The 12,007-nt window shown below is 42.1% G+C and overlaps 1 protein-coding gene across 18 annotated transcripts in view; it reads left to right on the forward strand.

Annotated features, from left to right (window-relative positions):
* The window catches only part of LOC146974363 (RNA-binding protein Musashi homolog 2), a 226,014-nt gene that overhangs the window by 169,099 nt on the left and 44,908 nt on the right, over positions 1–12,007 (forward strand). For all 18 annotated transcript variants that reach the window (XM_085797610.1, XM_085797621.1, XM_085797614.1 and 15 more), the window contains one exon: positions 7,016–7,130. In XM_085797610.1, the coding sequence (XP_085653736.1) occupies positions 7,016–7,130 (115 nt within the window). The remainder of the gene's footprint in view (positions 1–7,015; positions 7,131–12,007) is intronic.

A 12,007-nucleotide genomic window follows, 5' to 3' on the forward strand; every position in this document is an offset into this window, starting at 1 on the left:
GTACTGGTTATCCAGTGTCTGAAGCACCAGCACACAAAATAAAAAATGCCTCCTGTCTTCATCCTTATGAAGTACCATACAGAAATAGACCTCATCCATCCTCCCCGTGAGTGTTATCTAAGATGGTTCTTGAATAATTGATGCAGACAGAAATTCCACCCCACATGGGAGGGCTGTGGATGTACAGGGCACCCCACCTTCTCCTTGCCCGTCCTCTCAAGGGCTGTGGCAGTGTAGTGGGTCAGTGCCCACTCAGATGTGAGTGACGGGACCTTTTAGTGACTTGGTCAGTCACCCTGTGTTCATGTGCCACCGAGGCCTCACTCTCAGGAGCACTTCCTCTCTGTCACTGTGAGTTCTGCCTCATATATAATTAAAAACAGGGTGCTGCTCAGCAAGAAGCTCTCAACCTGCCCCACCAGCAGCAGCACTGGCTTCCACGTCAGCTTTCACCTCTCTCGGCCGCCCTGCTTTAGCAAACGCAGGCTGTGATAAAAGTATGGATTATCCTCTCCAGGACTCCACATGATTGCAGAAACATCCTCTCACCACAGCACCTTGTATTAAAACCAGTAAATACTGTGGAGTAAAAATCAATAAACAGAAGATGGTTTGATGGTTTTCAAATACTACCAACAGTTTATCACACCCTCTGGTTTCCTCATATGTACATATAAGATCTATTCCATACACTAGCAAGCCAGTAGCTTAATCCAGTGAAGGAAAAGTGGTGAGCTCCGTCTTCTAAGGCAGGATACTGCCCATCACTCCTCATCCCACTGTTCTGCCTGCACAGCTAATTCATAATAATACCTATCAAGCATTGGCTCTGATGAGTGAACAATGTGCCATTAAAATGGACTCACATTGGTGCTTCAAGGTAACGTTCTTTAATGTGTCATTTTTAATATTCAACAGCAGCAAATGATCACAACAGGAGGGAGGAATTTTCTGTTAGTCGTCAATTTCTCACTGTGTCTTCTTGACATGACCAACCAATTACTGCGCCGAGGAGAATCGGCTCTGACTCTTCCAGTCACTGAGGGAAGAGACAAGTACAGGAAGGCGTTTATACATTAGCCTTTAATATTGGGACACTCATCTACAGCACTCTGCACATTGTATAGGTAAAAAGGAAAATAAAAACCTAAACAGTATCATGCAACCTTATTTTGTATGGCATGTTTTGTTTTGTTTTTAGTAATGCCCTTAATGAAGGAGCAGGACGAAAATGCAATTTTCCTTGACGTTTTTTGTTAACTTTATTCTTTAATGGAGTGTAACTTCGAACTCTAAAAAGGGGCACAGAACATAATTTAGTAGTTTTTGATTTCCTTTTTAACAGTTAATTCATCTCTCTCTCTGAAGGGATAATATTAAATGATATTAATAATGATCATTTTAATAAGTTTTTCTTGTTCCATTGTCTAATTTCTTTTGGAGAGAACTGTCAAACTCACTTTGTGAATTTAAATATTTAAAATTACAGGAAATGGAGTTGAAAATATAGCTCTGTAGCCTGCTTACGACCGTACTGTAGCTTGATCAGATCACTTGACTGCAGCTCGGACATTTCTAGGAGACATGCCTTTTGAAAGTAGATTTCTTCTCAGTCATCATCACAACATCGACGTCTGAGAAAGCCCCGCAGCTGTGCCTGCCTATCTAAAACGCGTACATGTAGCCATGGTAAAGGTTTATGATGGTGGTAGCTATAGGCTGCTGCGCTAGCTATATGGTGATAAGCTGCAGGTAATCTGTGATCAGCTAACTAAGCGTAATTACCTTTAATTGGACCCACCTGCTGAGTCAGTTAGTGCCACCTGTGCTGGCTCTGCTGTCCTATGTTCAACCTGCTAAACCAGTCAGTTGCACTGCCACTAAACATTACAGAGAAACTTGACCCTAAATTAACTTATTTCTGCCCATGTAGCTGTTGTTGTTGGCATATGATGTTGATGCAGACAGATCTTTCTGTTCAAACTTAGGTAGTCTGTGTGTGCTTGAATCTGAGCAAAACCTGTGGCCCATCCCTAATGGTGACATAAAAGGAAAGACTGGGAGGTCTTTTGTGTGCATTGACCGACAGAAGCTTCTCATGGCTGGTTAGTTTACATCTCTGTCCATGCTGCACTGAGCGGCAGTCAGTTCCCTGGCCCTCCACGTCACACACCACATAGCCACGAGGCCGCACCTCCTACAGTTGTTCCTCCTCTGTTGTAGTTTTTGGACATGCTGCGAGGGAGAGCTCCAGCTGAATTTAAGGGTGTAGTTACTATTTAAAGGGTATTTCTACAGAGAGCAGCTTCAATCTGTGGGTTCTTGAAAAAATCTCGGAAAATATTTTCTAAAAGACTGGAGATCTTTAAGACTGTTTGAACACCAAGTGCCTAATAAGGGTGTAGGACCACCCTTCAGCAGAGTTTCAGTCCCTTGTGGAGTGCTGCCTTACAAGTTCTGGACTGTAAGTAATTGGATGTTTACCCTTCATTGAAGAAGGAAAGCTTTGAGGGATGAAGGAGGTGGAAATCCACTCCACACTCTGCACCACAGGATGTCCCATAAAAGCTTAATGATGTTCAGATCTGCTGATTGAGGAAGTGATGGAAGCCATTTGATGTCAACCTGATGATCATGGCCTCACTTCTGAATGTATCCCTCAGTGTGGTGGTATGGTGACAATATCATCTCGTAACGTAGACACAGGGTGAGGAAACAGTGTTTGCACCACAGGGAACACCAGGTCCTTAAAATGACCTCATATTCCTTAGCTTTTATATAACCATGCTGAGATGTCATCAGACATAATGACGCCTGCAAGATTGCTGGCCATTGAAGGCATCGTTTTGCTTTATCCAAAACTTCTTATTGAATGGGAAGTCTGCTGTAACTACCCACTTTATAAAACACATGACATACAGCTTTTGTTTTCAATGGTTCACAGAGGTCTCAGAACCATCCTCCAAACCAAGGTTATGTTGTTTGTATCAAACACTGATCCTTTAGAGGCCTGCAACATTTATAGGCATGTGGACCAATACTGGGGAAGAGGAACGTTTTGGATTCACAGACATTATAATAGATCTCAATAGGGATGAAATTTAACAGCATCAAACTGTGAATGGAAAATGTTTCAAAATCCACTTTTCCATCCATCCTTTCTACCAGCTAGGTTTTCTTTAAATAGAGTTTAGAAAATAGTAGAATCGGTTTTATTCAGTACTCCGAGATATTGGTTTAACTTGTTTTTACTGATCTTTTAATAAACCCTTTGTTAAATGGCGGTAAGAAGCCTTTTTTCCTAAGTGAATAATCCCACCCCACCATGCCTGACACTGTGCATTCAGAGCCGTGACATTTCCTAACTTTTCGGTCTATGTGTTTTGACTATTCAGCTGGGAGTGGGAGCTGGAGTAAATGAATCACACTGTTTCTTTTCTTCAGTCTGTCAGTCTACGGATAGAATCCATTCACTAGTGAAGCTAATAGTAGACGTACACCTCCCACGCGACACACACACACATTTGCAGGCGCGCACACACGCACTTCACCCACAACACTCGTCCCTGAAGGACAGTCATTGCCAGTCCATCCCGCCCACATCTTCCTGTTATACCTACAAGGTTAATATGTATGGGAGACATATTGGAAAGGTCATAACTGGTGCGTCTCACCGCTCCGTATCATAGGGCTCGTACATGAGGGAGGCAGTTGTTTGTTTATTCTCCATCAGTGAGCTGTTTGGCTACACTGATTAAGTAGCGCTTTCGAGCTCCTACAAGTGCATGTTGTCATGTGTTTGTGTGCATCTGCATCAGGTTTAGTCGCTTGTTAAAAAAAGAAAACAAGACAATCATGATTTCATGAGCAGAACAACATATTAAACCATTAATGCAATGTGGACAGAATTGGCTTGTGTCCTATTAACATCACATCTTTTCTCTTTTTTCTTTTTTTCATCTTATCGCCCTGGACCTTCTAAGCACTTGCTACTTTATGTCAACATCTGTCTCCTTATAGCACACAGCGTTTTGGGGTCATTTCCTGATGTTGGTTTGGATTACTGTTTACTCCTGACAAACTGGGCTGCAGGTTGCTTGGATGCGATCCAAGGCCCACTTTTTTATAAAACAGCTGTACGTTGCACGCTGGAGTCTGAGTGATTGCCCTGATCGCTCAGACTAACACAAGCAAAGAGCCCCCAGTTGTTGTAATAAATCTCCCGCCTGGCAATTTAGCCCTTGTAGCAATCACAAACAGTATTTCAAATAAGTTACTAAAAAGATTTATTTAACACCGTATATAGGCTGTCTCTGTTTCCCGCCCACCCTGACTTTATCTTGGGTTACAGAGTGACACAGTTTTCAATGATAAGCTATCAACTGAAGTATATCCGTGCAGCAGAGGGGAAAACATCTCGGTGTATGTTCAAAGCACGCAGGATGAGGTAACCATACCTTGTCAATGCTGTGTGGCAGGGGTTCACTTCAACAGACACCTGTCTTGCGATCTGTATATGTGTGTGTGTGTGTGTGTGTGTTTGAGGCTCTCAGATCTAGTGGTTGCTATTCCTGCACAAAGCAGTGAAGGCAGAGAAGGTTAATAGGGTGTGCCTTTTCTCAGCGAGGTACAATGGTGCTCGATCCCCTCCATTCTTGACCTCTGAATTCTGGATCAGGATACTTTTCATAACACAATATTGTGTCGCCTTTGTAGCAACAAGAGGCCGAGACCAGTTGCACAAGCAGTAATTCAGGAAGAAAGCTGGAGTTGAACGAGAGCCTGTAAATATACTGTTCCTCACAGTTCACACAGCAGTAGGTGGAGTTGGTGAAATCCCTCCACATGGGGAAATTTTGAATCTCCGCACTCGCAACTGCAAAATCTTTGCAGCGCGTCATTGTCTGACTTCGAATTGTCTTGCAGTCCTCTCTGTTCTCCTCTCTTTTTCTTGTTTTTTGACTGAGTTCACTCTTGAAAGCTCCTGCCTCCCTCCCTCAAACAGTCCTGCGTTGTTTGAAGCAGGTGAACACCCACACACTCACACCACCACAGATCCTGGCTCCTGGCTGGTTTTAAATCCATGACAAAGAGCCTTCTCTCTGAATATCAAAGACCCACATCTGAGAGCATGTAGGCATGACTCACACCTGGCTCTGTCTCCCAGCAGGCTACCTGAGCATTCAACTCGCTGGATGTGGCAGGGGCTGCTGGAGGACGCTGATCAGACGTCGTCATGTCTGTGGTGTGGGCAGAGCTCGGCGGTATTTGTCACCCAGCTATGTGAACGCAAAGATCCCAGCAGTGTGCTGAGATTTCTAACAGACCCATTTGTCCCACCTGGTTCCTGACTCCATGCCGGGGGTCATTCTCTGACAATAATGCCGCGAGTGCCTGTGGTCTCTTCAGTACAATGTCAAACCATGCTAGGCGAGCGAGGAGGGCAGAGTAGCTGTGACAGCTACAAAGTGGCTGAGGGAACTGTGTACTTTAGTTGGTCTGCTTCAAATGAAAGGGCTGCTAACAGCAACAAATCACAGCTCTGCAACGCAGCAACTTTCCCTCTGTGATAGAAACCTTTTTCATTAGTGTTCCCTTTTTACATTTCCACCTCTCTGCTGGATACACGGGGCTTGTTACACTATTCATTTAGCACAACGACTTCTTGCAGATGTGAAGTTTTATTCCAGTTTGGCAACTCGCAGTAGCACATTGTGTCTGCCACTGTTTATGTATTTGTGTGTGTTTTGAGTTGTGCGTGAATAGTAATACGCACCTCTGGCCTGTCAGAGTTGCGAGCCTTTTTGTATGGATGCAGGGTTGTACCTTGGTTGAGGTGTACACAGCACTGGAGCAGTAGCCTGTCTTGTGCAGCAGGCCAGGATGACATGTGAATCGCAGCAGCCGAGAAAACCCTGCTTAAGTGGAGGCAGTAGGGAGAAGCAGGCGAGAGCCAGGAGGCAAACAGACAAACAGATGGACAGGCTGATGCCAAGCAGGCAGTGGAGCAAATAGATTGTGCAGCATGGTGAACAGACTCAGCCTAGCAAAGAACAACCAACAGACGCAAGACCATGCCACCCTTGTCAGCCGCTTGTGCTTCTCTATAATTCATCGAGATAGGATAGATATGTTGTAAATAGGACTCTCATCTTCCTCCTTCTCCTCATCTGCCCCTGTCACATCCCTCATTTGATATGTGTTATGTAGGAGGAGGAGATGTCAGTCTTGCAAGATGGGAAATGAACAAACCTGCATGTGTGAAAAGTGGAGTGAGAGAAAGAAATGCAGGAGAGAGATGAATGCTGCAGGTGGAATGGGACTTAGGACGGGCAGACGTACACAAATGCACAATACACATAAAAAGAGAAAAAGAAAAGAGCCATATTCAGTTATGAAACACATTTTCTGCCTGTGCCAGATTTTAAACACTCTGCTCTGGCACGACTTAAGTTAAATGAAAGAAACAAGACTGAACAAATAGACATTCTGTCAGGAGAGATTATTGCCTTTGAGATTATTCTGTGTTTAGATTGAACAATAAAACTGCTTTTCACAAAGAGACTGGACATACTGCCACACAGCAGGACTTTGATAATGGCGTTGGAGAACAGAGCTTCTCCTACCTTGATGTCTCACAAACTCTTGGAAAGTATTTAGCTTGTATTTCCCCGAGGCTTTGGACACATGCTCACTGGAGTAATAACCTTTGCTTTAATGCAGGAGGAGCATGATTGTAAGTTTTCCTTAGAGACTTTCCTCTAAAATGCGAGGTGCTCAGATAGACTCAGTCTTGTTTTTCTCTATGGAAAACATCTAGCTGTGCAACTCAAATAGAAAACCACCTTAAAGAGCTGAGACAGGCCTGTCAGAACTGTCTGGTTGTGTACCTACACAGTCTAATGGTTTGTCTCTGTGTGTGTTTGTTTGTGTGTGTGTGTGTGTGTGTGTGTGTGTGTGTGTGTGTGTGTGTGTGTGTACATGTGCATATGTGTGTGTTTGTCTGTCTACATAGGTAGAATGTAAGAAGGCCCAGCCCAAGGAGGTGATGTTCCCACCAGGTACACGGGGGCGAGCCAGGGGTCTGCCCTACACCATGGATGCCTTCATGCTGGGGATGGGCATGCTGAGTGAGTCATACACACAAGATACATTCACACACTCATGCACACACACAAACAAATGAGCAAATTTTTGACACCTTTATGTCATACATAAATCTGGAATGATGGTGAAAACGTCACTTGAGCAACAATTTGGCTATAAAACAAAAAGCAGGGATTAAATTCTGTTTTAAACGAGTCATATTTTTCTACCAGCTGGCAAATGAAAACATTAATTGTCAGCTTTTTTTTAGGGGTATGCCAGACACGCACACCATTCCGTCATCAGTTTCTACCTGCTAAAAAAATCAACTTATGCAAACTCTCGTCTAGATAACCCCATTAGGTGGGCGCTGCCCCTAATTAGGCTGCTTCAAGGTGTGCCACCAGTGGCCACTGTGGTCTATTTCTGGTTGAGTCTGGTACAGGCAGCCCCTGGGCATATAGGAGCAGACCAGCACATTAGCAGACTAAATGAAGAGGAAAATTGGTGTAATGTCATATTAAGGATTCATCACTGTGCCCCCCTTAATGGGTAATGAAGGGGACACACATGTCAGGGAGAGATCTCATCTACAGGGACCTCAGCTGCTGGCCCACCCCCCTTCATTACCATCCAGCCCCATGCCCATGGCCCTTTTTATTTAACAATATTGCACTCTCCCTACCTGCCCTCTGTTCTATCGTTCTATCTATCTATCTATCTATCTATCTATCTATCTATCTATCTATCTATCTATCTATCTATCTATCTATCTATCTATCTATCTATCTATCTATCTATCTATCTATCTATCTATCTATCTATCTATCTATCTATCTATCTATCTATCTATCTATCTATCTATCTATCTATCTATCTATCTATCTATCTATCTATCATCTGCATTTGCTATGCATATAATTTATATGTGTGACCCCAACCAAATGTATTTGCCCCCACATGAAAGATTTATATTTTCCTTCAAAAGCAAAAGAGACATGCAGCTGATTGTAAGAGACTCGTTTTGCCGTGCAAGTGGCCCCTCCCCCTCCCCCATGTAGCAGGTGCGGGCAGAGCCACAGTCATGCATTTTTATCTGTATGGGCTAACGTAATGTTTAAAGCAGCTTTGAAAGTCAGTATCAAGTGGTGTTATTTCGCTTGGAAAAAAATAAACAAGTTTAGATCCATTGGATTTAAAACAATTATTGTGATGTCGAGCTATTCTGAAACAAGCAGACAACAAATGATCCATCAGTAGCGGCTGTTTATGTATATATCTGTCTGTGCGTATATGTATCTGTTCATCTCTCTATATACAGTTTTATAAACTGTCAGGGTTATTGCAGGCTTGACCTTTCCATGATACTGATTATGCAGTTGTTTGTGGTAAAAGTGTTGATAAGACTGGCCAAGTGCTTGTGTCGGCTCTATCTAAGTCGTTCCCGGTTCCATCTCATCTGTAGAGAAGTATTTAACAAGCACAGTGAACTTTTCAGAACTTATTACAGTCTAATGTGTCTGCAAAGAGGAGAGCACTCTTCCCCTCCATTGGGAGATGGCAGCCAGGAAGGCAGTGATGTGCTCATGTGAGAATATTAACAGCCAACTTGTTTGGAGACACTCTTATCTAAATGAAATTGGAACAAGGACGGCGAAACATTCCTTTCTATAATTTGCATTTGGAAAAAGGGACCCTAGGCTCATTATTTAAGAAAGTGTAAGCTCCTTTTGTGCCAAATCTCATTAAAGCCATCCCTAGCTCCTTTGTTTACTGCCTCTAATCGAGGCATTTATCTTTATTGTGTTGTGCCCGATGTATGTTTGCTGAAATTAATACACATTTGAGCCGGGGCGAGGTATGGGTGTACCAGATGGATAATTGATTTTAAAGTGAATCAGAACTGTTGAGCCATAAAATAGATACATTAGCATGCATATTAATAAGGCAAATAAGAGCACTAAGAGGCCACCACCAGGCCAGACACAATGGCAGGCTTTATTTAGTGAAATGCTCCGAACAACAGCAGGTTCTCTCTCTCTCTCTCCTTTCTGCTACTTTCTCCTTCGCTCCTGTTTCGAAATATTTGTAGATGTGCTAAGATTTCACGAAACAGTAGCTTAACTCACCTTAATCCACTTTCCCAACACTTTTATATTCCTCTCGATGGCTCTGTCCTCACAGACTTGCTGTACATATCTGGCTGCAAATTCCTCATTTATAGTCGCCATGTATAACCAATTGTAATGCAGTACATCAGAGCAGGAAAACGTTTTTTTGCCATTTCAGAAGATGTTGAAATAAGGCAGTATAAGGAGCTGCTGTGTCTAAGCCAACTATTTCGGTTTTGGTATTTATTCAGGTTGAAAGTAAGACAGTCTCAAACACATAATATCCAATATTTTTCGGTGCGTGATAGCTTTTCATTGTATCATATCACAGTTCTTTTCAGACCGAACAAACAGAGAGGGCTTTTGTGAAAGCTATCCATCTGTAGCTTCCTGGTGATGACTTCTCATCAGCACCTAATGAGGATTTCTTTTTTTTTCTCTCTCTGGTATAGCCTCTGTCCTACTTCATCCAGACCAGACCCCTCGCCGCCTATCTTAGTTGCATTTCTTTTTGTCTGCGAGAGTGGAGAGGGTCTGGGAGAGGCATTTTCCCATTGGGTCAGGAATAAATTGAACTTTTTCATGGACAGCAAACACTGATTAGATATTTATGACCAAGGTCAACCTTTCTGATTCCAGCTGGCACAGGCTCTGAGGCATACAGAACAGAGCATCTACACACATGCTCACACACACACACACGCACATGCACATAGCCTACATACACTCGTGCACATTCTCACCCTCACAAATATGCTCGCATGCAAAATATGTTTTGACACCTTCATTCTGTAGACACAAGCGCACATGTGCACATATAGCACCTCTGGACAAAATGTATAAATATCTTTCTGTGTAATTGCTCCAAAACTGCAAGGCAATGCAGTAATATATATCGTACTGTTAATTTTTCTAGTTGCTCTGTATAAAATGTCTCATCTGCTGTAAACTATTAGTCCACAGTGTCTGTAGGAATTTGTAGCCCCAAATTTACAATGTAGACATTCAGGGGGTAATTTATCAGGCTGGTATGTAGCTAACGAGAAGCGAGGACACAGGAGCCTGAAAGAGGTTTCCAAGGTCAGTTTCTGAAGTGTAGCTCGACACACCAGGAAGAAAGAGTTATCAAGGCTCCTGTGATTCATTCCTGGCCTAAAGGACTTCCTCTTATTAGGTAATTTAGTCCAGACTTATGGTTGAAGGTGATAATAGCTTGAGGAAAACAGATAAAGACTGAGACATATACCATAATTAGAGGGTTAATTATGTTTATATTACCTTCTGATGGTGCTCAAATTCTCACCGACTTACACCGAGCCTCACTCGCTCACCCACCCGTTCTACTCAAATTTCTTGTTTTGTCTGTATCCCACTTCCTATCTGCCTGCTCCCACACATCCCGTTCCTCAATATGTTGCCCACAGCTGCTTCTGTCTGAAAACTGTCCAGCTAATTAACTGGTGGGTCTGTGGTCGTAATAAGAATCATGACAGCAGATGAACAATACATCTGCTACTCTTAAATTTTTCTAATGACACTGGGCCCTCTCTGGGCCTCATTGCAACTCTCCATCCTCCCGGGGACTGTAGACTTTCTAAACAAGGCAGTAACCTTTTACTTTGATTTTGGTTTACAGATGACAAAGTGTGATTACATTTTCACTCCATGGCAAGTTTTACAATTTTGTGGCTGTGGTTTTGCCTTATTTGTACAAGTTTGAAATATAAAATGTAAAAAAGCAAGCTTTACCAACTGATCACAGTTTTCTGTTTTATCACAGATGTCACAGATTCGGATGAGGAAATGTGTGGTGGCTCATTAAAATATTCATATAACTGATTTTAAAGGTTATGTACTGAATATAGCACCTTAAAAACACACTCATTTTATATGTGTGTGTGTGTGTTTGTGTCTGTGTATACATACATATACACACAACTTTAAAGGCCAAACCTCTGATAGTGTGTAAACACAACAGCAAAACAATACTATATTTTCATTTATGGAAAACACACAAAAAAAATCTAATTTATAAAATCATTAAAAGCTTCATGCTAATATACCACTCATTTTAATAATCTAAAATTATAAAATATTACCGATTTGGGCTTTTTAAGAGACAAATAATTACATAACGCAAACAACAAAACTGCTATTGGAAATCTAAAACATGTGCACATGCAGATATAAAGAAAAAAAGATAATGAAATGGGGGTTTTGAAAAACACAATAAATTCATTTACATTTTAAAAAAAAATGGACTAAATTAATTTGAATGATAATGAAATGATTCAAAATAAAACATTAGTGGAATAGTAATAACTGAGATTAGTAGAAACAAGGTGTTTAAAACTCTCTTGATGTTGCCGTCCTCACTCAGACTGAGGTGGTTCCTCTTTGTGCAGCCTGATTATTTAAACACATTTAGCACAGGCCTATGGTTCCCACAAAGCAGTGGTTGCCCTGGTTACTCTTCAGATAACTACCATAGATAACACGTTAATTACTGGTCAAACCTTGTTAAGCCAGTGAGAAAAAAAACAGCTAGCTGGGAGTGAGTGCAATGCTGGAGGTGCAAATGTGGAGCAGCTCTCACTTCTTTGCCCGTGGCTTCTTCTTAACAAACTGCATGTATTCATATTAACACATGAACCTTTCTGCTATGCCGAAGACACACAGAACATAAACAGACGCCAACGTCATTTCAAGGCACCTGCTATAAAGTGCTATTACACAGGGCTATAAAAATGCCTGAGAGCTTATGGTTGCATAAAAAATGGGAATGAATTAGACAGTAAAGAACTGCGAGC

This window comes from Trachurus japonicus, chromosome 14, assembly GCF_045865225.1.
Source record: "Trachurus japonicus isolate A0001 chromosome 14, Traja_1.0".
Taxonomy (NCBI): domain Eukaryota; kingdom Metazoa; phylum Chordata; class Actinopteri; order Carangiformes; family Carangidae; genus Trachurus; species Trachurus japonicus.